The 27,125-nt window shown below is 40.1% G+C and overlaps 2 protein-coding genes and 1 long non-coding RNA gene across 3 annotated transcripts; all 3 read left to right on the plus strand.

The window, feature by feature from the left end:
* Positions 1-1,672: 1,672 nt before the first annotated feature.
* Positions 1,673-3,779, plus strand: LOC139300888 (uncharacterized). The gene is made up of 3 exons (XR_011598873.1): positions 1,673-1,805; positions 3,373-3,504; positions 3,646-3,779. It is a non-coding gene; the product is annotated as an uncharacterized lncRNA (long non-coding RNA).
* Positions 3,780-6,157: 2,378 nt separating this feature from the next.
* On the plus strand, positions 6,158-10,396 carry LOC139301705 (uncharacterized). Its single transcript, XM_070925160.1, has 8 exons — positions 6,158-6,419; positions 7,110-7,430; positions 7,696-7,719; positions 7,919-8,096; positions 8,261-8,349; positions 8,440-8,511; positions 8,611-8,741; positions 9,826-10,396. Exons 1-8 carry the CDS (start codon positions 6,253-6,255, stop codon positions 9,987-9,989), a joined length of 1,146 nt encoding a protein of 381 aa, XP_070781261.1. The 5' UTR covers positions 6,158-6,252; the 3' UTR covers positions 9,990-10,396.
* A 1,775-nt stretch (positions 10,397-12,171) lies between these two features.
* pisd (phosphatidylserine decarboxylase) lies at positions 12,172-26,717 on the plus strand. Its single transcript, XM_070924688.1, has 9 exons — positions 12,172-12,215; positions 12,966-13,012; positions 14,184-14,311; positions 21,660-21,794; positions 23,090-23,191; positions 24,437-24,560; positions 25,052-25,195; positions 25,280-25,440; positions 25,697-26,717. The coding sequence occupies exons 1-9, from the start codon at positions 12,172-12,174 to the stop codon at positions 25,964-25,966; spliced, it is 1,155 nt and encodes a 384-aa protein (XP_070780789.1). The 3' UTR covers positions 25,967-26,717.
* The last annotated feature ends 408 nt before the right edge of the window (positions 26,718-27,125 follow it).

Consider the following 27,125-nt stretch of genomic DNA (forward strand, 5'->3'; position numbering starts at 1 on the left):
TGAGGCCTGCAGTTCTTTAGATGTTGTTCTTGGTTCTTTTGTGACCTCCTGGATGAGTCGTCGATGTGCTCTTGGAGTAATTTTGGTAGGCCGGCCACCCCTGGGAAGGTTCACCACTGTTCCAAGTTTTCTCCATTTGTGGATAATGGCTCTCACCGTGGTTCGCTGGAGTCCCAAAGCCTTAGAAATGGTTTTGTAACGCTTTCTAGACTGATAGATGTCAATGACTTTGTTTCTCATCCGTTCTTGAATTTCTTTAGACCTCGGCATGATGTTTTGCTTTTTGAGATCTTTCAGCCTACTTCATTTTGTCAGACAGGTTCTATTTAAGTGATTTCTGGATTCAACAGGTCTGGCAGTAATCAGGCCTGGGTGTGGCTAGTTTCAGCTTTCCAAAAAAATGTTATGATGACAAACAGAAAAAGGTAGGGAAGTTTTTCCTGTAAAATTCTTTGAATTAAATCTTTAACTCATTTCAAACCGAGGACAAGTCTCAAACCAGAATCAGAATCAGAAATAATTTATTGATCCCCAGGGGGAAATTAAACTCCCTCCTGATTTCCCTCTTTTATACTTATATTTTTATATTTTTGTTTAGTTTTTTTTTGTTTTAGTTTTTTAGTTTTTTGTTTTATAATATACGTCCTGCTTCAGTTTGTTCATTTATTTATGTCACAAATATTGAAGTTTTCAGTTGTTTTATCTCATGATCGCCTCCTGCTGGTGATGACACATCAGATTTCTTTTTCACAAATTAAATGAAAAGCTGTTTCCTGTTTGTACAATTTATTTTTGTTTTTGCTTCTCTCTCATTGGTTGTTACAGCGGTGACCAAACATCCTGGTGTTTTATCAGTTTTATTGTGTATTGATCAGCAGCAGGTTAAACTGACCTGTGTTCAGTCTCAGTGTTAAAGAATATTTAAAGATCAACACTTTTAAATCAAATATTTGTTTCATGTTTCTGAACAGGGGCGGAGCTTGTCTGTTTTTGTTTTTGAACTCAGCTTTCAAAAAAATGTGGTTAATCACAGTTAATTCATAATTTAACAAGGGGGGACAGCACCACCGTCAGAGAGTCCAGCTCCACCCCCACAACGTCACTGGCCTTGCGGATCAGTTTGTTGAGTCTGTTGGAGTCCGCCACCCTCTGCCTGCTGCCCCAGCATGCAACAGCATAGAGGATAGCACTGGCCACCACAGACTCATAGAACATCCTCAGCATAGTCCGGCAGATGTTGAAGGACCTCAGCCGCCTCAGAAAATAGAGACAGCTCTGGCCCTTCTTGTAGAAGGCATTAGTGTTCACCACCCTGGCGGGTTTAATGTCAATGTGAACTCCCAGGTACTTGTAATCCTCTACAATGTCCACACTGACCCCCTGGATGGAAACCCTAACCCTCTAGCATAGACAGTAGGGTGTATTCCAGCTGTGAACTGGGAACTGAAGGGTGGCTGGTGTGACATCTATGGCGTCCACCCTGAAAACTGCACCAGGGGCGCTGTATGCGAAATGACAAATTTCAGTTGCATGTAACTTATTTAGTTTGAAAGGTTTCGTATCTTTTGCGTGATTACCATTTAATTTCCGCTATCCTATCGCTCAGGATCTCTTATTTTGATGCCCCCACCGGAAGTTCCGTCGGTGTGGCTTCCGTAAGGTTGACGCCGGTCTGCAGTGGTAACAGAGACACCGATTCCTCTGGAAATACCGGTCACATTTGGCATTTTCCAGCCAGTAAACTACCTAAAATGAAAGATAAGAGGATTTAACGGAGACTAACGGACCCGCGGGGCTTGAAAAAGGTAAAATTAACCGTTAAAATGTCCCGGTTTGTCCCTGTTTAACAGCTTCACACACAGTAAAGCCTGCTAACGGCAGCTAGTCGCAGCTAGCTTGATCACTCTCCTTTATGTCTCCCAAATCCCGTTTTATCCTCACTTCGACCCGCAACATTCCCGCTTTCTCTGAGTTTCCCTTCGTGTTACGTCACACAAAATCCCGCTGTGACGAAATAAACCGTCAAAATCATCCGTTAATGAGTTGACAGTGAAAACGGATTCAGATTTTCAAGAATATTTCTGGGATTTTACCAGCAGGAGTTGGTGAAATCTCGCGAGAGGACTTGAGAGGGGCTTTGTTGAGATTTTTAGCCTTTCATTTCTTGACTTTGTTGACAATTTTAATATTGATAATTTATTTTAATAATATTAATATTGTCAGTAAATACATTGAATAAGAAATATTGACCAGAATAAAGAAAGATTTTATTATTTTTGGCCTTTCTCTGCATTTATGTATATTTATGTGTATTTATTTTATAATTTCAAACTTTTTTTAAAATTTGTAATATTTCCTGATACGTGACCATTTAAAAAAAATAATTTACAATTAACTATTGATAACTATAATCTTCGGCAGTTGGCATTTACCTGTAATGGATAGTGACATACGAGAGAGACAGGAAAGGTGGGAGATGTGTGTGTGTGTGGGGGGGGTCTGATACCCTTCACTGATACCCCCCAGTGAAGGGTATCAGACCAGGGCTGCTGAAAAGGACTCCGCCTCGATAATACAATATTTAAGCAATGTTTATATAGATTATATAAACATGTTCTTGCACACCAGCGTGCTGCTCTGAGCAGGTCCACAGGTACTTTGTATCAAGTACGTTTATCGGAATTTCCATTTATTATGAAACCAGTGGAATGAGTCCGTTGACAGTTGGTTGCTACATTGTTTCCTGCTCTCCACGGACGGTCTCCAGAAACTTTTAATCAAGCTTTCAGATCTGCAAAACTCTGAAACTCATAAATCACAATTGACATCATAGTCTCTGTGTGTTTATATGAAGCTTCTCACCACAGTCTCCAGTGGGTCTTTGTTTTTTTTTTGTTTCTTTGTTGACTGTCTTGTCACCTTTTAGAATGAATGGGTCAGGTTTGAGATCCCTGTTCCCCTCTTTGCCCCTGCGTCCAAAGTGCGACTGAATATCGTACCAGACCTTGTTCAGTGAACCTTTTGGATTGTCTGGACTTGGTGTTGCTGAATATTTTAAGATGCGCCGGTCTTCAGGTGATTTGGTGTTTTGTCTTTTCCTGCCCACCTTTGAAAACATTATCAGCTGATATGAATTCAGGGTCCTGCATTCAGTTCCATTAACGGCTAGCCAGGGGCTTGTTGATATATAACCATTTAAACCAGCCCGAAGCCCAAGTGTCTTGTCCATTGTGTTAATTTTTTTCTAGTTAAAAAAATAACATCAATTTGGATTCATTTGTATTTCTCTCTGTTTCTCTGTCTGTGTCTCTCTCTCTGTCTGTCTCTCTCTGTGTGTCTCTCTCCCTGTCTCGCTCTCTCTCTCTCGCTCAGTCTTCGCCATGCTCACTCGACCGCTGACACTGCATGAAAGTGATGACAGGGGGCGGGGCCTGGCAGCAGTGACTCCACCTCCCGTTGTTCCATTGGCTGATGGGGGTGATGATGATGACGAGGCACAAACAGGTGTGTGTTGATTTCTTTATTTGTTATCTGTTTAAATTTGAATGTGTTTCTGTCAGCAGTTCATATTTGGGCGGGACACCTTATGTTTACATGCTGAGTTAGCAAGAGAGAGAGTACTGACTTCTGTTTCTCCTCCTTCAGGAGTTTTCTCTCCTCCTGTGCCTCCTTGGAGCTCCTCCTCTTCCTCATCACCCACCTCTCCTCCTCCTCCTCCTCCCTGTGCCTCCTCTTCTTCATCTTTCACTCTTCCTTCTCCTTCACGTCCTACTCTTGCTCCTCTCTCTTCTATGTCTTTCTCCACTGCTCCTCCTGTGTCCCTCCTTTCTCCTCCTCTTCCACCTCCTCCATCTTCTCACTCTCCTCCTGTTGGTCTCTGCACTCTTACTTCTCCTCCTGTCTTTTTTACTCCTTGTACTTCTCCTACCTCCTCTCCTTTTTCTTTCCACCCTTCTCGTCCTCCTGTTGCTCCTTCTCTTTTTCCTCCTCTCCATTGTTCATCATCCTCTACTCCTCCTGTCTGCATAATTCCTGCTCCATCTTCTGTCTCTCCTCCACCTTCCCATTTTTCTCCTCTTTCTTCATCCTGTCCTCCATCCCTTCATCATCCACCTCCTTCCTTGTTGTCTTCTCATTCAGTCTGTACTCCACCTCCTGCTCTTCCTTCTGTCTCTTCTTCTCCTTTACCTCCTCCTTCTTCCCATGATTCTCCTCCCCTTTCTTCTGCTCCCCTTCCTCCTCTCCTTTATCACCATTCTTCTCCTCCTCCTTCTGTCTTTTTTACTCCTTGTACTCCTCATTCTTCTGCCATTTGTTCTCCTCTTTCTTCCTCTTCTCCTCCTGTCCCTCCATCCCTCCTTTCTCCACCTCCTACCTCTTCTTCACCCACTGCTTCTCTTCTTCCTCCTCCTCCAGCAGCTCCTCTTCTTCCTTCTGCTTCTCCTCATCCTCCCTGCTGCCCCTGCTCCTCCCTCCTGCCTCGCCTCCTCTCAGCTCACCGGGTGGAGGTGCGACGCCTCCTGCGAGGAGCTCTGGCCTCCCTCGGTCGTCGTCTGGACTCTCTGGAGAGGAGGAGCAGGAGGAGGAGGAGGAAGAAAAGGAGCAGGCAGAAAGGAGAAGAAGGAGGAGCAGCCTGTTCTCTTGGTGAGTTATGTCTGTGTCCTCCTGTATCTCCTACTCCTCCTCCAGGATAGTCTGACCTACAGAGGAGCAACAATCAGAGAGTCAAACAAATCGGTTATTGAATCACTTATTGAATCAGTTAAGGACAGGTCAGCTCGTGAGTATATTTCCTCCAGTGCTGCCACAGCACTAAAACCAAGTGTGGAGATGAGGTCTGGCCATGCGAGTAAAATTCAAAATAAATATAGTGGCTACATTCAACCTTTTTTCTCCTGGTGTTTATTAAATAGCTCATTAAAAATGAGCAATAATTATCGATAGACTGAAATGAAACATTTTAGCGTGATAACATTTTCAGCTATATCGCCCAGCACTACAATAACTGATTCAATAACAGCTTCAATAACTGAAATTGATAACAGTTTCCTCCCCATCTGCACTCATCTTGTCGAACAACACACTTGTTGAATGATTGGCTAGTTATTGAAGCTGTTATTGAATGACTTATGAAGCTGTGGTTGAATCAGTTATCGAAGCTGTTATCGAAGCTGTTATCGAGGCTGTTATTGAAGCTGTTATCGAGGCTGTTTTCGAAGCTGTTATTGAGGCTGTTATCGAGGCTGTTTTTGAAGCTGTTATCGAGGCTGTTTTCAAAGCTGTTATTGAATGACTTATGAAGCTGTGGTTGAATCAGTTATCGAAGCTGTTATCGAAGCTGTTATCGAGGCTGTTATCGAGGCTGTATTCGAAGCTGTTATCGAGGCTGTTTTCAAAGCTGTTATTGAATGACTTATGAAGCTGTGGTTGAATCAGTTATCGAAGCTGTTATTGAGGTTGTTATCGAGGCTGTTATTGAAGTTGTTATTGAAGCTGTTATTGAGGCTGTTATTGAAGCTGTTATCGAGGCTGTTTTCAAAGCTGTTATTGAGGCTGTTATTGAGGCTGTTATTGAAGCTGTTATCGAGGCTGTTATCGAGGCTGTTTTCAAAGCTGTTTTCGAGGCTGTTATCGAGGCTGTTATCGAGGCTGTTTTCGAAGCTGTTGTTGAAGCTGTTATTGAGGCTGTTTTCAAAGCTGTTTTCGAAGCTGTTATCGAGGCTGTTATTGAAGCTGTTATCGAGGCTGTTATTGAGGATCGTATTCGATGTGAAGTGACAGGAAGTTGAAGGATGTTGGGCATTAAAGGTGCTACACTGACTACAATAGTTTTAGTTTTCACACATTTGAATTGTAGTAGATGTTTATTTCTACAAACTGATGCAAGTCAGGTACAAATGTTAACACTGATTACAACTATTAAACTCGTCTGTCTGTTTTTATTCTTCTTTAGGTTCAACTGCCTTGCCCTTCAGCCCTGCCTCCTCCTGTAGCCCCGCCCACCTCCCACCTGTTACCACTTCATCATTATCATCATCATCTTCATCAGACAATGAGGACTCACCCACACCTCCTCTTCCCTCTAGTTTGAGCCAATCAGAGCAGAGTTGGAGAAGTAGAGGAGATGAGGAGGGGGAGGGTGGGGGGAGGAAAAGGAGGAGGAAGAACCACAGAGGAAGAGAGCGCGGTATTTTTCCAGAAAACAGAGAAGAAGATGAAGAAGAAGAGGATGCTGGTAGATTTGTGGGGCGGATGGCGGTCTCCTTCAGAGGAGGAGCAGAGGAGGAGGCACCACTCACTCTGCACAATTTCAACCAGAGGAAACTCAGAAGAAGAGAGGGGGGAGGAACCAGCCAATCAGAGAAGACCTTTGGTGTCGTCAGGCAGAATGGTTGCAGAGCGCCGCTGCTGCTACACAGGTGAGAGAGGGCGAGAGACGCAGACAAACAACCATAAATCTATACATTATTATATAAAACAATACATTAGATACAATGCATACATAGGAGTTATGAATTAATTATTATTATTTTGTATAATTATTTGAACTGATTTAAAATGTATACAATATTATATAAAAAACTGAAATGTAAGATTACTTTTTAAAATTATATTTAAATTATATGTAATAAATCTATAGTCATGATATTCAAGATTATTTCAAATCTTCATAATGAATTCTATAAATCTAAAAATAAAAGTACTTAAATTAAAATGATAAAATTAAATATAAATTGTAAACAAGTAATTATGAATCCATACTATTAATAATATATATTATAAATTATTTAAAATAAATATAAATTAAATTCAAAAATATTTTCAATCTTTTTAAATACATAATTATAAAAACTATGTGCTTTTTTAAAATTGTACTAATATAAATTGTAAATAAATTGTAGATAATAGCTCTGAATCTATCATAATTTATGGTTGTTTTTTATTTTCTTAAATTAAAACACTTAAATTGTGTAAACTTTTACATTTTGAAAGGAAATATGCAACAAGTATAATTGATTAGAGTAATCAATTATACTTTGTTTTCTTATAGGTTTACATATAGTAATAAAAATCTATTATTCATCAATTGTATAAATTTCTACCTCCAGCATCTCCAGCTCCTCTTCTCAGCATGCCTTGCACGTCCTGCAGTCAGTCCAGAGTGGTCGGGCTTGCAGCCAATCAGAAGCACTCAACATCTCTACAGGCCAATGGCGTTTCTCTGACTTTACCCCTCCCCTCTCCTCCAATCACAGTGCTGTCCGCCTATGGCTCTGCTCCTCCTCTTCCTTTAGCCCCGCCCCCATGCTGCGGCTATCAGCGGTTGCCATTGAAACGATGTCTGAGTCAGTTAGGGGTGGAGCTTGTGGAAGTCCCCTGCGGACCCTGAAGGACTGGACAGCCCCGCCCAGTCTGAGCAGCGACCACTGGTTGGTCGGCTGTCCTATTTACATTAACTCTCATTAATATTCATTAGTCCATTGTAACATTTGTTCATGCTAGTTTTAATTTGTTTTAACAATATATTATTATTATTATTATTATTATTATATATATGATAATATATTTTATTATCAATTATCAAAGTTTCATTAAGCTGTATCTGTTTTAGTGTCAGTTTTATAGTTATTGTCAGGTATTATTATGATACACTGTGAACATAAATTACATTTTTGAAATGTTTTGTCTTTGCAGTTACATGCGAACGCCTACATCAAGGTAACTTCAATAAATAATGACACTATATTCATTGTTTTAGTTTTAACATTTTTCATTTCCTAATTTTGTCACTTTTTATAGCGCTTGTACTACAAATAAAATTTTACTTTAATGTAAATCATTAAAATAAATTGTTGACCTTATTTTCTAATTGTTGTGTTTTTAGTGTTAAACTAAATTTGTGTGTGTGTGTGTGCAGCCCAACTTTTTCTGTCCGGCGACAGCAGAAGCAGCGGGCCAATCACAGCTTCCGGAGCCTTGTCCTACCTCGGCGTCGGCCCCTGCCCCTCCCCCCATGTTCAGCGATTGGACTGTCTGCTCCGCTCCCTGCCGGCCAATCAGCAGCGGGTTCGGAGTTTCTCAGCACAAATGGAGAGGTGGAATTTTTCGTCTGATTTTCTTTTTCTATGTAAAGGACGACTCCATCTTGTTCCCGCTAAGCCGTCAGCAAAAAGCTGTGACGTAGGTCACAGCGCTGATGCTTTGATGTTTTGATATTTTTCTAAATTTCTCTCCTTTTATTTGTATTTTCTCTGTGCAGCGTGGTAAACGAGTCTCACAGATACGAATCCGCCGGGCGTCGCCGCGGGAAACCCTTCTCACACCGATGGGGCTGCCAAAGGTCAAAAGGTCAGGAGAGAGGAGTGCAGGGAAAATAGGGAAAAAAGGTCATTGAAAATATTAAAATAGAATGAAAAAATAATGTTTATTTATTTTCAGGTTAAAGAAGAAAGAGTTCAGTCTGGAGGAGATTTACACCAACAAGAACTACAAATCCCCCACTACCAACAGGTGAAAAACTACAAATCCCATGTCAAGAACACAGACAGAAACGCTGTAAATCTGTTGTATAAAGTACATCTCCCAGCATGCCTTGCTGTCATCCCGCAGGAGTCTGGAGACGATCTTTGAGGAGCCGAGGGAAAAGGACGGAGCATTGCTCCTCATTGGCCAGCAGAGGAGACGTAGGCTCCTCCTCTTCCCTGACTTCACTCAGCCCAGGAAGAGGAAAAGGCCGCAAGGTACTGTAGTTCACTGGGAGGGGGGAGACACAGAGGGAGACAGACAAAAGCTTCATTTTATGTTCCTGCTTTTTGTTTACAGTTTTTATTGTTAATTACACTCAGTGTTGTAATTCTAATAATTATTAGAGTGTCGCAGGGATGACATATTTTTGTTGGCCAACCCTGAAGTTAGCATCGCCCTGGTTCCCTCGACTAAAAGCCAATGAGATTCTTCCTTTGGATTTTGGATTATTGCAGAAAATAAACTGGTAAACAAACATTTATGATACTTAAACATTTTGTTCAACAAGATAATATTCACTAATGAACACCACTTTATGATTTATAAAGCGTAAATGGAATCGCGAAAGCTAATGTTAAGCTATAAACGAAGTATACCGTAACGTCACCACCAAAAGCTGAACTTTTAAGAGAATACAGAGATAGATAGATATGGATGTATAGATAGATAAAGATATACAGACTGATAGATATAGAGTATAAACATAGCGAGGCAGACTAGATGAGTTTCTGTGTTCAACATGAAGACATTCCAGACAACCTCTGTAGTCTCATTAGCAACCGCCTTTTTTGTGACATATAAAAGCTTCAAAAAATTCACATGTGGGGTATTTACTGATGTATTTTATATTTTCGAACAAAACGCAAAAATCTCTAGAGCTTGTGTTAACCACAGACCTTATTTCAGGCATCTAACCAAAATTCAGAAAACCCTTCAAGACAATGAAACAGGAAGTGTAAAAGTCCTGACTCATCTCAGGGTTTTAGGACGCACCCTTTTTACAGTGTTCCTCTCATTCACACACTGATGGCAGCGAGCTACCATTAAAGATGCTGGCCTGACAGTCAACACCTCCTGAGATCAGTGGCCAACCTGCTGAGCCGCAACAATAATCAATAAAATAAAAAACAGTTTTGGAAGATTTCAAATGTATCACTGCATCTTCTGTCTGTCTGTCTGTCTGTCTGTCTGTCTTTCTTTCTGTCTGTCTCTTCTTGTCTAAACGAATTTAAAGTTTGTTAAATCGACGTGGTTTTGAAGAACATAAATGTAAATAATTATTATCTGTATCTTTTTTAGGGACAGGGCTTCCTGTTGCCGCGGTGCCCAGGAAACGGGCAGCGGCTCGGCGACATTGCCATGGCAACAGCACTGGCGATGACGACTCAGACCTGGATGTGATGCTGGTGGAGCGACTGAGCGCGCTCGAAGACTTCCTGACACGGCAGGGCCTGGACGTGTGACCTGTGACATCACTTCCTGTCAGCTGACTAAAGGCCAAATAAACAGAGCTGCTAGCATGCCCGCTACCGCTGCGTTACCACGGTAACACCATCAGCAAGTTGGTCTGATGTAGCTGGGTTTTTATTTTTTGCAGTGTACTTGATGTTTTTGTTTTTCTTACAGTGTAGGCTGTTTAAAATGTGAATTTTCTGAAATATTTAATAATTTTTTAACAGTGTGGATGATGTTTGCTGGAGGACAGGTGACCAGTCAGGAGGCCACGCCCACAACAGGGCACAGGTGGCTTCATTTTTTTTTTTTGTTAAGTAAAATCTGAAAAGACTTCACTGTAGTACTTTTACAGTACTGTGTGAGTTGGTGGTGAAGTATTTGGAGTTTTTAAAGTGTAATATATATTTCTGATGAAAATGTGTCTATTTTTGGAACAAATAAAGTTTGTTTCTGCTCATTAAAGTTTATTATTGATTCGAGTCAGTTGATTGACAGCTTCACTGACGCATCTCAGGTCAGTATCAGCTGTGTTTGTGTATGAGAGGTTTTCTTTTCATCATCATCAGAAGTTAAAGTCGAAATGAAACGAGGGGGATTCTGATATAAGAATACAATACCGGGGATGTGATCTAAAAGGGTTAAAGGGGAATTTTTCATTTCATCTCGACTTAGAAGACTTCCGAGACCTGAACTACGAAGCAGGTTCAACAGACCCAGGACATGTTCTCCTTATCTGGTTGTAGGGCTGTAGAAACGCCAGAAGTAATTTCCAAATAATAGAGTTAAATCCATAACGCATATTTATTTACCTTTATTATTTACTTCACTTTGTTTATTACTATATTTTTTTGAATGTAGTTGTGATCTTAAGAAGGTTTCTGATGACTCTGTAGTAGTTGGATGCATCAGTAAGGGTGATGAGGAGGAGTACAGGGCTGCTGTGGACAACTTTGTCACATGGTGCGAGCAGAACCACCTGCAGCTCAACGTGACAAAGACAAAGGAGCTGACTGTGGATCTGAGGAGGACCAAGGTGCCGATGACCCCTGTTTCCATCCAGGGGGTCAGTGTGGACATTGTAGAGGATTACAAGTACCTGGGAGTTCACATTGACAATAAACTGGACTGTGTGGTGAACACTAATCTCTAACACTAACACTAGTCTATTTTCTGAGGCGGCTGAGGTCCTTCAACATCTGCTGGACTATGTTTAGGATGTTCTATGAGTCTGTGGTGGCCAGTGCTATCCTCTATGCTGTTGCATGCTGGGGCAGCAGGCTGAGGGTGGCGGACTCCAACAGACTCAACAAACTGATCCGCAAGGCCAGTGATTGTTGTGGGGGTGGAGCTGGACTCTTTGACGGTGGTGTCAGAGAGGAGGATGCTGTCCAAGCTGCGGGTCATCTTGGACAATGTCTCACATCCTCTCCATGATGTACTGGTCAGACACAAGAGCACCTTCAGTGGGAGACTCATTCCTCCCAAATGTACAACAGAGCGCCACAGGAAATCATTCCTGCCTGTGGCCATCAAACTGTTCAACTCCTCCCTCTGAATGTCACTGACACAGACTGGAAATCTGGACCTGCTTCTACACATACTACCTCATTATTATTTATTCTTTAAATGTCAGTGCAATACATATATAGTCATACACAACAGTATTGTTATTGTATATACTTTTTACTTTTATTTTTCACTTGAATATTGTAAATGTGTATATTTCTATTTTGTATTTCTTATTTTTATATTTTGTACAAACTTATTTCTAAATTTGTGCTACTTTATACTCTTGAATGGGAGCACCATTACTGTACAATTTTCCCCCAGGGATCAATTAAGTATTTCTGATTCTGATTCTGATGTTAATAATAATTAATAATTTGGGGTACCTCATGTGTCCTGATGAACACAGGAAGTAAAAACAGGACTGACTTACATCCAATTACTAATACTCTGTTAATGGATTAGTTCATTAATACTTATTAAAGTAAGTCTTTTATCCTCAGCGGACACGTGGTTTCTGTCTGTGATATTATCATTGAAATCAAATTCAAATTATTCTTTATCAGTATCATTAAATTTGTAAACCCACGGTTAATGACGGTTGACAGACTAACTCGGGGTAAAGATCGTCAGGAGTATTTACCGTGACGTACGACGTCCCAACGTCACTTACACAAACACAACATGGCGGCGGCCTTGCGGAGGGTGTGTTCTGGAGTAACTTCGAGGTATTTCACTGAATTTGTTTTACTACAGAAAATATTAAAGTGAACAGCTCGACGTGAGTCAGTGGCGTGTTAACTTTTGGCCGTGTGGCTGAAACGTAGTGATAGTGTGACGGATTTGTCGTGATAGTGACGCTGTGTGAGGTGAAGAAACAGTTTGACCTGTGATTCTACCAGACTCTGGTCAAGGTTTATATTGAATTAATATTTAATCGTTTCTAAAATCCAGACATCATGTGTCTCAAACATGAAACCCCCCCCCCCCCCCCCCGTCACAGCCTGCTCACGTCTTTCGGGCGACACATACAGATGTATCTGCTGCCGGACTCTGAACTCTGTGTTGATGGCCATACCTCTGCCGTGTATAACGTGTGTGTTTAAATAACTGTTTGTATTATTTCTATTTTTATTCTGACTTGGGATATTTGTATGTATGTTCTGTGTGTGCAGCGTGAAGGGGGCTACCATTTTAATTCCACTGTGCAGCCCTGTGTTGTAGAATGACTAATAAATGTACCTTGAAATACTCACATAGACTTTCATTGTAATACCATTATTTATTAACCAAATAGACCAGATCTCTGTGTTAAAAGGCTGAAATAAGAACAGAGACATTTCATTACTATCAAAATAGCCTTTAATTCAGAGCTTCAACATTTTTATGTGTACATGTTAAAGCAAACATGTTTCAGAATTTCACAAATATTTATTTGATCTATTTACTTATTTTAATTGTCATGTTTGTTTTAACAGAAAAACATTTTCTCTGAGCTGCAGCCGACAGCGCAGCCTGAACACAGGTGAGTTCTCCTGCACCTCCTCTTCTTCACCTCCTCTTTACCTTCACCTCCACTTCCTCTTTACCCTCACCTCTTCTTCACCTCCTTTTCCACCTCCTCTTTACCACCACCATCTCCTCTTCTTCACCTCCTCCAGTTTGATGGTTGTAACACAAACGGCTGATAACACTGGGGAACACAATTTTTGTTGAGTTAGGTCTGACAGCTGTTTTTAACTAATTTTTGGGTGCGGAATCCAAAACTGATCTCAGTTTTTCTCTATCACGTCAAGTTTTTGAACTATAGGATCCCCGTTTTCTTAAAAAATATGAAAAATACTGTACTTAACAGATATGTGTGTGATAGTACTGACCTATTGGGAGCTGCACACACCTCTCACCGCACTGTCTCAATTGTGACTGCACAAACAAGTTGCCACGTAGCTGTAGATGAGTCCAATCGTAATCAGCTGGCAAGTCTTACTACAGCTAATCAGTGGAATTTTGCTTATCTGGAGGGTAAGCTGTGGAGAAAAAACTTGACGTGCTAGAAAAAAACTGACTGCAATTTTGGAAACAGCATGCCAATTTTAGTTTTAATCAACATAAAAATCCAACTCAACAGAATTTTTTTTTCAAATTGTTCCCCAGTGTAATCAATGACTTTTTAAACTATTGATCTGTGGACGGTTACCATAGTGACACGTAGGGGAGTTAATTGTTACAGCAGACGGAGCTGATAAACACCAGAGCTGCGACTAATCATTATTGATTAACGTTCAGTCTGATCATCAATGAATATTCATGATCATCAATAATCTGTTTTATAAGATAATAAACTGAATCTCTCTGCTTCTGTTGGTCGAACACAACGATGTGAAGACTTCCTGTCAGACATGTGAAGACTGTGTACATTTACTGCAGTACTTAAGAACCAGAGTATTACAGATATTACCGAATATTGACAATAACGGTTTACTGCACATATACTGTATATCAGCTCCTGTAAATTGTATTGACCAGCAGGTCAGTGTGTTGCTGAGAAACAGTCAGTTTCATTCTGTGTGAAAATCTATTGTCCTCTCTCAGTGGAACCAGTAGAGACAGTAAAACCAGTGGAATCCGTAGGTTCAGTAAAACCAGTAGGATTCTGTGTCAGACTTTCTGGACCAATCAGGTCTCTCTCTCTTCAGGTCGTGGCTTCCTGCCCCGCCCCCGGCCCCTTCCCCTCCTGTTAGTGACAGGTGGTGGTTACCTTGGTTACCAGCACTACAGAAGGAGGGGTGAGCAGGAGGATGGAGCTCTGGCCACTCCCACACAGGTAGGAGAGGGCACTCTTCTTCTTCTTCTTCACTTCTGTTTCTTCTTCAAGTCTTCTTCTTGTCTTGTATTTATTCCTCATCTTCTTCTTCACTTCTGTTTCTTCTTCACGTCGTCTTCTTCACTTCTTTTATTTCTTCCTCATCTTCTTCTTTACTTCTTCATGTCTTCTTCTTCACTTCTGTTTCTTCTTCACTTCTTTTATTTCTTCCTCATCTTCTTCTTTACTTCTTCGTCATGTCTTCTTCTTCACTTCTGTTTCTTCTGAAGGGCGGCATGGTGGGGCAGTGGTTAGCACTGTCGCACGGGAGGTAAAGCTGGTTAGAGCGGGTTGGGGGTTCGATCTCCGGCTGCCCCCGTCATGTCGAAGTGTCCTTGAGCAAGACACTGAACCCTAAGTTGCTCCCGATGGAGACCAGCACCTTGCATTGCAGCTTGGTCGCCATTGGTGTGTGAATGTGTGAGTGAATGGGTGAATGAGACTTAGCTGTAAAGCGCTTTGGGAACCGTGAAAGGCGCTATATAAGTGAGATCATTTACCATTTACCATTTATCTTCATGTCTTCTTCTTCACTTCTGTTTCTTCTTCACGTCTTCTTCTTCACTTCTTTTATTTCTTCCTCACTTCTTCTTGTCTTCTTGTTAAAACCATGTGTCGTTATGTCCAGATAAACTCTAAAACTGTGTCGTGTTGACACTGAGCTGTGGAACGCTGATGTGGAATTGTACTATGAATGGGAGTGTGTGTGTGTGTGTGTGTGTGTGTGTGTGTGTGTGTGTGTGTGTGTGTGTGTGTGTGTGTGTGTGTGTGTGTGTGTCCTTCTACCTGATAAAGATGTTAGAGGTCACCTGTGAACAGTTTACAGTTCATGTACTAATAAAACCACTGAAGAAGAAGACTGCTAACATGAAGCTTTCATCAACCCAGGTCACGGGGTGAAAGGTAACATAGATGTCACAGTGATGATGTCACTCTGCTCTGCTGCACTGACACCACAACCTCACTCTGGCCCCGCCTCCTCTCCTCACTGCCCCACCTGCCTCCTGATTGGTCTGTTCACAGAGGACATGGTCTGATTGGTCCATCAGTGACCGGGCAGGAGAGGGGAAGGCTCTGATTGGACAAAATTTAAGTAGTAGTAGTAGTAAAAATGTTTTTCTTAGTTTATTTATTCATCTGCTTGGTTTTTAATCAGTACATTCATTTTACATTTTATTAAATGAAAATAATTTATAATATTTAATTGTAAAACATAAATTCTAAATTAGAGCAGCAGCATGGCCATAGCCTTAAATGTATTTTTAAAAAATGTATTTGATAATTCAATAATAATTAATTTTACATGTTATAATAAAATAATAAAAACAAATTTTAAATGATAAAACAAAGTAATTTAAATGTATGAGTCAATAAACATTGAATATTATATATAATATATAATCATAAATTACCAATAATTTAACTAACTAAATCACTTCTATACTTTAAACTGTCAAAACTAAAATTAATGATAAATTAATTTTAAATAAAGGCATAATAATAAGAGGAAGATTAAGAAAAAAATACATAAACAAGCAAATTAGAAAAATCATTATTTTACTGTAATTCACTTAAAGAAAACCAACAAATTATACATTGTATATAAGTAAAGTGCTAATAATTTGATAATTCATTGTATTTCTATGTGTTAAACCTTGTTTAGGACCTTTTCTTTGTTCTACTTATAGACAAAACAATGAGAGAGGGAGGGGTGAGAGAGGGCGGTGCTCTTCAGTATTAACACCTCTCTGCCTCTGTCACTTCTTCTCTCCTCTCAGTGAACAGACTCAGCTGTCTCTTCTTCTCTGATCTTACCTGTGTGATATAAACATCAGCATGCGCTATCGGCCGTCTTTGTCTGCTGCGTCGTCAGCAACCAAACTTTCATGGTGAGGTTCTTCTCTCGTCGCCGTGAGCGTCGGCAGCGCGATCTGCTGCGGCAGGTGAGGCGGCGGCGTGCGACCGACGGAGACAGAGAGGGCGAGAGAGATGGAGGAGGAGGAGCAGGAGGAAGAGGGGGGAGGACGAGAACGTCAGCACGATTCAGGTGGGAGAGGAAGAAAAGAAGAGAGACAGACACAGACAGAGAGAGACAGACAGACAGACAGACACAGACAGATTAAAACTGTTTCTCTGAGTAAATAAACAGCAGGTCTGAGGGCGAGATACAGGAACAAAGAGAGAGAGCAGGGCTTTCCAGGTTAGAGGAGATTAGTGTGTGTGTGTGTGTGTGTGGTTTCTATGGCGACGGCTAGTTTAGCAGGTCAGCTATTTTAGCTTTAGCTGATCTTAGCCTACGTTAGCCTCTTTCTAGTTTATCCTGTGCTAACCTGCTAACCCAGTTAGCTTCAAACACACAGAGAAGAAAGTCAGTATGCACATACATCTACAGTCGGCTCCAAAAGTCTGAGACCACATTGAAAATGTCAAATATTTTCACATAAACCTGGAAATAATCACAAAGTTTGAGGATTCAGAAACATTTGCAAACACAAGAAGTTATGACATGTAAAATGAAGAAGACATAAATGAAGAAGACATTCTGCACTATTTTTAGGTTGGCAATCAAATTTAAGCAAATTTGTGGCATTGTCCAAAAGGTCAGATTTTTGTCCCCCTTTTGCTTTAATGACAGCATGCACTCCAGCTGGCATGGACTCCACAGGTTAGTGCCAGACCTGATGACCCATGTTATCCCAGCATGACCTGACAATGTTCCAGAGGGCTTCTTGTGATGTCACAGAAGGCTTGGCTTTCTGAGTCTTCAAGTGCCCCCATAAATAGTTAAATGGGGTTGAGGTCAGGTGACTGTGGAGGAAAGTCCATGACAGTCAGGACTCCTTGGTCTTCTTTGGTCTTCAAGTAGTTCTTGCAAAGTTTTGAGGTGTGTTTGGGGTCCTCATCCTGCTGCAGTATGAACAAAGGGATATATATATATATACATATACATTTTCCCCCAAATAGACATCAGACAAAGAATAATAACAGCAGTGACTAAATATGAATGATCGGTTTTGTCCGAGGGGGGGGTACAGTCAGACTTTGAAGACCTCTGGTTTAGAGGACAGACGTGTGTGTGTGTGTGTGTGTGTGTGTGTGTGTGTGTGTGTATATATATATATATATATATAAACAGTTTTAGAGTTTATCTGGACATAACGACACGTATATAAAAAAAAAAATCAGACAAAACCGAGGAACCGAGTCATTTGTCTGTATGTCCACAGGTTTTCATCTCAAGTTCATATGTAGTCACTGCTGTTATTATTCTTTGTCTGATGTCTATTTGGGGGAAAATGTATGCACTAAGTTTTGAAACTACAGTTCCCATACGGGGTTGCTTTAGGGGATGTCAGCAGGAATTATAATGTTGCCATGGAGTCAGTGAGTTAGCTGTGGACAATGCAACGCATCGCTTGAAAGCATGAACGCCACTGTGCAATCTTAACGCTCACACGACATCTATGGAGTCCTGCTTGCGCGAGCATAAACAAGGCTTTAGCATTCCCACTGTAGCTTAGCTGTGTTAGCGACTGTGTGCTACATTAGCGTCCGCGCCCCCTCCTTCCCCTCCTCCTCCCTCTTTTTATTCCTTTCAAACTTTTTAAATTTGTCTTTTTTGTTTTACACTTTTACTTTTCAGAGGTGTTGACTCGACTCAGATTCAACTCAACAAAATCCAAAAAACTCAACTCTGAGTGAAACCAACTTCATAACGTGAACTTCTCACTATAGGGCCGTTCAGTAGTTTTACATGTTTGAGCCAAAACACTTTCGTCTGCTTCCACCTTCAGTGAGTGACGCTTTCAAATTTCAAAATCTTCCAGTGATACGCCCACCTTTATAATTCAGTGTTTCACCTGGCAAAACATGTCCTCATTTATAACTCAGTAATTGTGGAAATAATCGTTTATTGTGGGACTAATGGCACAGGTATACCTTTCTACTGTGTAGTTGTGTGTTGGATCAGTTAGCAGGATATATTATGACAAGATTTTATTTTATGACAACATTCATGACTGACAAATAATTATCTTCCCTGTTTACAAACAGCTGGATGAAGCTCTGTCATTAGACCTTCACTTCAGCACCTGAATCCTTCCTTTACCACCAGGAAGGATTAAGACTGTAAAATTTAGTTTTTTGTTTTTTTTATTTAACTCTCTTTCGTACAACCAAAAAGGCAGAGCTCAATTCCATTGCCAAAGAAAAAATTAATAAAACAACAAATGAGCAGCAGAACAAGAACAGATGTAAACACCCATTTAAGACAAAAAACAGAAAATATACTAAATAAGTAAAAAATGGCGAACCGAAGTTAGCACAGTAGATCCCTGTTTAACTGAGAATTGTTTTGTAGTTCCATGTGGGAGTGACGCAGTGTTCCACATTAACAAATGCTTTATAAAAAATCAAAAGTAAAATGAAAATTATCCTCCTCAACCAAATCTTCTTAGTCTTAAGAGGTCCAAAACCTTATACCCTTATATTAAATGTGTTCATCTTCCTTGGGTGCCTCAGTATCTCACCAGGTAGATCGTGTATCATAAAGGCTGAGTCCTGACCGCAATTTTTGTTGTCTTTCTTTTATTTTTCCTTGTCTTTTTATCTTTTTTTCTTATTCCTCAATTTATTTTTCCTGTTTTCATTTTCTATAATTTATTAATCTTTTGTTCTTCTTTTTGTTTTTGGTGTAATTTTTTGGGGTAAATGTTCAAAATTTTTCCAGCAGATTAGATTTTTATCTCTCCGTTCCTTCACCTCCCTCCTCCCTTCTTTCTCCTGCCTCAATTTATTTCTCCTCCTTCCTTCATCCCTCTGTTCCCCCCTCACCTTCCTCACATTCTCATGAACTCTTATGAAGTCTCATTATCATAATCAGGCTCCAGGTGCCTCGTTTGGCTCTTCGTCGCCATTTGAGCATGCTCAGTGGTGGCGTGTGTCGCCCCGCCCCTTGGCGCCGTTGGCCGATCGCCTTCCTCTGCTATGTCCTGTCCGTCAGGGCTCTGCAGCCACTGGCCAATCGGGTAAGAGCAGCTGCCGACTGGCTTCTGATTGGATGAAGGGAAACTGGGAGGGAGGGGAACGATCATACATATATGTCCTAATTTTATCTCCTTTTGTTATTTTCTTTTCCCCCCTTTTTTAATTTTATCTTTTATCACCTTTCATCATCTCTCGTCTCCTCCCTCCTTCCTTTTCTCCTGTTTTACGTCTTTACTTTCACCTCCTCTTTAAAGCGTTTGTAATCAATATTTCTCTGTTAATAATTGTCTCTGTGATACATTAAAGTGTGTCTGGTAGTAATGATCATGACTTGTCTCCACCTCTGCAGCTCTACGGAGATTTTTAGCCTCTTTAGCTCCTAGTTTTGGTTTTGCTGCACATTTCCTGTCCGGTTCAGTCTCAGTAGATTTCAAAGTAATCGCTGTAAAAAGCCACTGTACACACCTGCTCAGCTGCAAACAGCATACAGGCACAGATAGAGAGCAACTAAAGGACTTACATTCATCAGGTCAAAATCATCAAAATGAATTATCATGTTGCTCTGGTTGATTCATTAATGAACATTACAGCTTATAAGTGCATTCAGAACAAGTGCTTAGAGATACTGCAGTGTCAGATGTGCTGTGACTCTGCTGTGGCAGATGTGCTCTGACTCTGCTGTAGCAGATGTGCAGTGACTGCAGTAGAATATGTGCTGTGACAGATGTGCCCTGACTCTGCTGTAGCAGATGTGCTGTGACTGCAGTAGAATATGTGCAGTGACTCTGCTGTGGCAGAAGTGCTGTGACTGCAGTAGAATATGTGCAGTGACTCTGCTGTAGCAGATGTGCTCAAACACTGCAGTAGAATATGTGCAGTGACTGCTGTAGCAGATGTGTAGTGACTCTGCTGTAGCAGATGTGCAGTGACTGTGCTGTCGCAGATGTGCAGTGACTCTGCTGTAGAAGATGTGCAGTGACTGCAATAGAATATGTGCAGTGACTCTGCTGTAGCAGATGTGCAGTGACTGCAGTAGAATATGTGCAGTGACTCTGCTGTAGCACATGTGCAGTGACTGCAGTAGAATATGTGCAGCGACTGCAGTAGAATATGTGCAGCGACTGCAGTAGAATATGTGCAGCGACTGCTGTAGCAAATGTGCAGTGACTGCAGTAGAATATGTGCAGTGACTGCTGTGGCAGATGTGCTCTGACTCTGCAGTAGACTCTGCTGAGATGATCTCGATGCTCTGTGTCTGCTAGATGTCACAACTACTTTATAAAATGATAATATGTCATGTTGAGTTCACTGCTGAAAACAAGTGGACACAAAATCAGTTACTGCAGGTTTTAAAACACCATAAATACGAGCAGGTTCAAATCATCAAATCAAATGTATTTATATAGCACGTTTAAAAACAACCAGAGTTGACCAAAGTGCTTTACAAAATGAAATGAATGGCACAACAATAGTGAGTAAAATATCAGTAGTAAATGACAATAAAATGGCACAATAACAATAATAAATGAAGAATACAAAGCAATATCAAGATATGTGCACAAATGTGAAACAGGATAAAAACCTTTTAGATTAATTTATAAAAAATAAAATATTATAAAATACTATCATATTGTGACCACTAAGACCAACCAAAGGCCAGTGGAAACATACGTCTTGAGTTTCGTCTTGAAAGTCTCAATGGAGGAGGAACTTTTGATTTAGAGCAAAGGTCTGGTTGATTGTGTCGAGTTTTGGTGCTGTCACCCACGATCTGCCTCACCCACCAGCCTCCATCGTGGAAAGTTAAAAACTGTTGTTCAGAGGATCTGAGAGGTCTAGAGGTGGAGAAGGTGCAGAAGAGTTCTTAAGTGTTGGTTGTTAGAACAGGAGCACTCATGAAAACAGAGATAATGCTGATAATATAAGAAAAGAAAACAGATCGACCTGTAGAAACAGAATCTCAGCTGCGCTGCATTCATGTGCCCTCTGAAAACTACAGTAGTCACAATATTAATGACGGTATTTAGTCAAACCAGTTTACCAGCTCATCTTTTTTCTTTCTCCTTTTCTGTGATTTACTTCATTTTCTCTCCTGTCTTCTTCTTCTCTTCATCCTTTTCTACTTTGCTTCCTGTTTCTCATCTATCCCCTCCTTTTCTCCTCATATTTCTTCTCCTCTCTGACCATCTCTCCTCTTTCACCGCCTCCTTCATTTTCTACAAAAGTTTAATTTTCTTGAACAGTTAAATAAAATATTACAGTAATATTCTTCTTCTGAAAACCAGATAAAAATTAACATGTAGTTTCCTGTTTGGTGCTGCAGGTGACGTTGTACCGCTCCTTCCCGACACGCCTCCTCTCTCGGGCCTGGGGTCGTCTGAACGGGGTGGAGCTCCCCACCTGGCTCCGAAAACCTGTCTACTCCCTCTACATCTGGACCTTTGGGGTCAACATGCAGGTCAGAACAGCCAGGACAAATTTTTAGTTTTTACTTTCTTTTTTTTTTTCATCTTAAATTTAACAGAAAAGTTGAAATGCAGAATAAAGACGTGCAGTTTGATGTGGTCATTAGTTCATCACGCTGTTAACGAATACTGAAATATGAGAAATAAAGAAAACATTTAAGAGTTACACTAAATCCATTTCTTTGAGTTAGTACAATGTAAAAATTGGCATTGATAATTATTCTAATAAATATCTGTCCCAGACGACAACAAGACATTTATGCACAGAATTAATACATTTACATTAGACAACATCTCCAGATCAGCTCATCGTTTTATCTGCCAAGAAGTTCCCTCTCTTACTAGCTCCAAGACTCCCTGGTCTGATCCACAGCTTAACTTCATCGTCCTTCTATCGGTGCAGTCAATTTCTCAGTCTCTGGCTGCTACATCGCTAGCCAGCATGAGCCCATCTGCTTATCCTGCCAGGATCCTCCGCCGAAACTTTGATCCATGCCTTCATCACATCCAGAATTGACTACCGTAACAGCATTCTTTATGGCACATCATCCAAAGTCCTAAATAAACTTCAGTATATCCAGAACTCTGCTGCTCGCCTGCTTACTCACTCCCACTCCCGTGACCACATCACCCATCCTCTAGAACCTCCACCGGCTCTCTGTCCAACAACAGATCAGATTCAAAGTCCTCCTCCATAACCAGGCCCCCTCCTACCTCACCGATCCACCACCACACTCCTTCCCGCAGCCTCCTGTCTCCACCTTTGAGGACCAAGCATCAGACCCGGAGGCATCCGAGACGGCACCAAACTGGCCATGTTCAAAACACTAATCAAAACCCACCTTTTCAGAACTTTTAATGTGTTATTATTGTGTGTTTATGTTTTTAATATGTTGCTTTTATCACCATTTTAACTTATCTAAAGTGTCTTTGAGTATCATGAAAAGCACTCTATAAATAAAATGTATTATTATTTTTATTATTATTATCAGATGAAACATGAGCCGTTATAATGAGATGTAACTATGGTTCTATGAAATCAACATTTAACCATGTGATGCAAGAATACTAAAGACCAGTTAGACTAATAAGACCAGACCAGGATGAATATAAGAACAAAACCAAAACATGTCAGCATGGTCCACCTGCACTTATCCAGACCTTCGCCACCACCCACAGAACTGGTTTAGTTATTTTTTATATTTTTGTTTCTTTGTGTTGTTTATTTTTAAATATTATAAATTTGTTATTTAAATTTGTTCCTGTCTCTCTTTGTGTCGTCCAATAGGAGGCAGCGGTGGAGGATTTACATCACTATCGGAATCTGGGTGAATTTTTCCGTCGACGTCTCAAACCTGCAGTGCGACCGCTCTGCGCCTCCTCCTGTCTGGTAACACTCCTCCTCCTCCTCCTTCTTTTTCTTCTCTTTGTTTCAAGATCAAGGTTTTTTAATTGTTTTAATATTTCTTATATGAATATATATATATATATATATATATATATATACAGTGCTTAACAAACTTATTAGACCACCACCCAGTGTAAGGTGTTGTCACCGCTGCCCTAAATTAACAGTATTGCTGATTGCCAAAATATTTGATGTTTCTGTAATGGTTAATCCACCAGTATGTGCAAGCCAAGCTCTTTAATCAAAATGATGTCTTTAATGCTAAAATATAATTATTGTTGTTATCCATGAATTCTCAAATTTACTGTTTTACAAAAAAGCAGAAAAAAATTGTAAAGCACATTATTATTACAGTTATTTACTTTCATTCCTGAACAGAAAAAAATGTTTTGTGGTTGCAAGAATGCAAGCTGTTATCAGGGCCAAAGGAGGTCATACAAAATATTAAGATTTTTGGTTAATATATCTGAATAAGAACTATTTAGTTGTTCCACTTTGTTATTTGCCTAATAAATAACAATACAATTTTTAGTTTGAAACAAGTTTTTGACAGATTTCTAAAATATTTGTTGTAAATATTTTTCTCATTTTTATGACAGGTGATCTAATAAATTTGTTAAGCACTGTATATATATATTATATATTATATTTTGTCTTTTTGTTGTCTCCCTTTTTTTTTGTAAAGTTATAAATGCAAATTGCATAACGACTTGTTTAGGACTTTAAAGACAAAAGGTTAGAAGTTGGACCTGCTGGTCTTGACTTGGACTTGATTTGAAACTTTGTCCTGTGCCTCCATGACCTTTCAGTTTGTTTTATAGTTTTCAGTTTTCTCTCCATCAGTTCATGTTTTTCCTTTTCTGAGTTGTGAAACTTTGAATACTTCATCTCCCGTTTCTTTAGAGTGAATTTACTGTAAAGAAACTTGTCTGCGGACAAAGAGAGACACAATGCATGATGGTAGTTTGAGTTTGGTCAGTGATGTGTGGGATTAGAGTTACACTTAAATTAGATCGTCAGCATACAGCATTAATGTGTGAGATTTTTATGTTTACAAAATACAGTTAAGTATAGTAAGTCCAAGTTACTAATTATGATAATAATTTCTAATGATAATAATATAAATATGATATTAATTCAATTAATAATGTGAGGTCTGATGTAGGTCAGTCAGAGGCTAACGGTAGTTTTATTATCAGAAGTTGTTTTGTCTCTTGTGTCTGTCAGATCTCGCCGGCTGATGGGAAGATCCTCCACTTTGGTCGGGTAAAGAACTCGGAGGTGGAGCAGGTGAAGGGGGTCACTTACAGTCTGGAGAGCTTCCTGGGTCCACAGAAGAGGCGGGGCAACAGTAAGACCACTTCCCAACCCATATGACATAACAAATTGATTATAAATCTGTCAAAGATATGTGTGGACCCCACACAACAAAAACTTGAAGCGTATCTGAAATGAAATAAATACTCATTTATAAAAAAAAACATCTTAGTAAATTGTCTGGGCTTGTCGGTTTTGTCTTTGGACTAATCTGTCTTGACTTGGGACTTGTTGGACTTGACTTGTGACTAACCTGTCTTGATTTGGGAGTTGTTGGTCTTGACTTGTGACTAACCTGTCTTGATTTGGAACTTGTCAGTCTTGACTTGGGACTTGTTGGACTTGACTTGTGATTAACCTGTCTTGATTTGGGACTTGTTGGTCTTGACTTGCGACTAACCTGTCTTGATTTAGGACTTGTTGGTCTTGACTTGGGACTAACCTGTCCTGGTCAAGTCTGGAGAACTTCTGGGGTCCACAACCTGTTGAAGATAGATCTGTCCTCGTGTCTCTCTCTTTCTTTAGACACCTCGTCGTCGTTCAGGGACCTCCTCTTGTCGTCACCTGAAAACGACCTGTTCCACGTCGTGGTCTATCTGGCTCCAGGTGATTATCACTGTTTCCATTCGCCCACAGACTGGAGGGTGGATCTTCGACGTCACTTCCCAGGTGAGAGTCTGTTCATCTGTTCACCTGTCTGATTTCTGCTTTCTGCCTGCTCTTCACCGCTTTCTCTCTCTCTCACCTCGTTAGGCTCGTTAATGTCTGTTAACCCAGGCGTGGCTCGTTTGGTCAAAGAGCTCTTCTGCCATAACGAGCGTGTGGCACTCAGCGGCCAATGGCAGCACGGCTTCTTCTCATTAACGGCGGTCGGAGCCACAAACGTCGGCTCTATCAGGATTTACTTTGACCAGGTGAGGACCAGTTTAGTTTTTATTATTTCTACTTTAAATGTTATTAACATAAGTTAGTTTATCAGTTAGCAGCAGCTGTGTCTCTTATCTGTATTGTAGTTGGATGTGTTACTAGCAATCAGCAGTACATTTGTTCTTTTTAGTGTTGTAATCAGTCTGTTAATCAGAGTTATTCATAATTAATTAATTTTGGTATTAAAATATGTAATAAGTTTGTGTTGTTGTGGTTTCAACAGTTTGTGTGTTTTGTCCTCAGGAGCTTCAGACCAACGTTCCTCGCTACAGTAAAGGTTCCTTCCACGACCGCAGCTATGTTGCCATAGGCGACCAGGTGTTGAAGGGGGCAGGTGAAGGGGGCGTGGTGTCTGTTGATGGAGGGGGCGTGTCCTTACAGAAGGGGGTGGCGCTGGGGGAGTTTAACCTCGGCTCCACCATCGTTCTGCTGTTCGAAGCTCCAAAAGACTTCAGCTTCAACCTTCAGCCAGGACAGCGAATCAGAGTGGGAGAGGGGCTCGGCAGCCTCTGATTGGTCAAGCTGCAGACTCAGGGAGAGGGGACTGATGAAAGACAGATTCTAAGAGTTTAAGGCATAGTGGGTAATCTTTTAAACAAAGAAGCTGTGGAGGATCTAAATATGTTTTTATGACAAGGACACAAACTCCCAGAATGCCTTGTGCCTCATGAAGGGGAAAATGCCAAACCTCTGTCTCTCTCTCTTTTTCCATTCTGTCTCAATGTCGCTCGCCCAGAACCTGAAACAACAAACTTTAATATTCCTTTAAAATCACCAAAAACAAAAATGTAGTAATTAACAAAATGTAACAAACTAATATTATATTTTTCATTAACCTAAAAATGAAACATTCAAACATACTAGTTCAGAATGTTTCAAAATTAGTTCCGATTCAGATTTACACAAAGTGAAATAAAAAGTTCCTCCATCCACGGAAACAGTTTGAATGTTTGAAGCTTTATTGTTCACTTGTCCTTTTTAAATTGTCTTTTTTGTTTCTATTTTGAACCAATCAGAGCTGTCACAGTTGTTAGCATCAGCTAGCACACAAATCTGAAGCAGCCATTTGGTGGAAACACAACAGGATGTCTGTGATTGGTCAGAAAGAAACAATGATGTTAATAATAATGAATTCCTCTTTTTTTGTTGGTGGCAAACTGTGAAAGAAAAGATGGCGCACCTCATTAACACCTGAATGTTAATAGGTTTATCAGCTTCTCTACTTTTGTAAAATATGTAATTATGAATAAATATTTCTTTCTCAGCAGCTTTGTCTTCATTCCACTCATAATACTATTAATATGATATTATATATTAGTACAATTACTCATGTAGATTTGTACACATTTTGATTAATACTATGAAAGGGAACATTTTTTGCATAATGAGTACTTTTATTTTTGATACTTCTGTTCTTTTTACAGTGTGGTATTGATACTCAATGATCAGAGTCCTTCTTCCACCACTGATATCCATAATAATATATAACACATCATAATATTACAATTAATACAATATTAAACAATGTTGACATTTTTTATAATTTTAGTTTCTTTGTGTCCAATTTGATTTGATTTTTAAAGCATGCATTTTATTTACGTACTTTTTTCTAAATTTCATTAAATTATGAAACTCAGGACTTCAGTAACACGTTACATGTTTATTATATTTG

The sequence above is a fragment of the Enoplosus armatus genome, chromosome 18 (genome assembly GCF_043641665.1).
Source record: "Enoplosus armatus isolate fEnoArm2 chromosome 18, fEnoArm2.hap1, whole genome shotgun sequence".
Taxonomy (NCBI): Eukaryota; Metazoa; Chordata; class Actinopteri; order Centrarchiformes; family Enoplosidae; genus Enoplosus; species Enoplosus armatus.

Coding starts and splice junctions, on each gene's coding strand:
- LOC139301705 (XM_070925160.1), top strand. CDS start 6,253: ATGGCGGTCTCCTTCAGAGGAGGAGCAGAGGAGGAGGCACCACTCACT. Junction 6,420..7,109: donor GCGCCGCTGCTGCTACACAG/GTGAGAGAGGGC, acceptor TTCTACCTCCAG/CATCTCCAGCTCCTCTTCTC. Junction 8,512..8,610: donor AAATCCCCCACTACCAACAG/GTGAAAAACTAC, acceptor GTCATCCCGCAG/GAGTCTGGAGACGATCTTTG.
- pisd (XM_070924688.1), top strand. CDS start 12,172: ATGGCGGCGGCCTTGCGGAGGGTGTGTTCTGGAGTAACTTCGAG. Junction 24,561..25,051: donor ACAGAAGAGGCGGGGCAACA/GTAAGACCACTT, acceptor CTCTTTCTTTAG/ACACCTCGTCGTCGTTCAGG. Junction 25,441..25,696: donor TCAGGATTTACTTTGACCAG/GTGAGGACCAGT, acceptor TTTTGTCCTCAG/GAGCTTCAGACCAACGTTCC.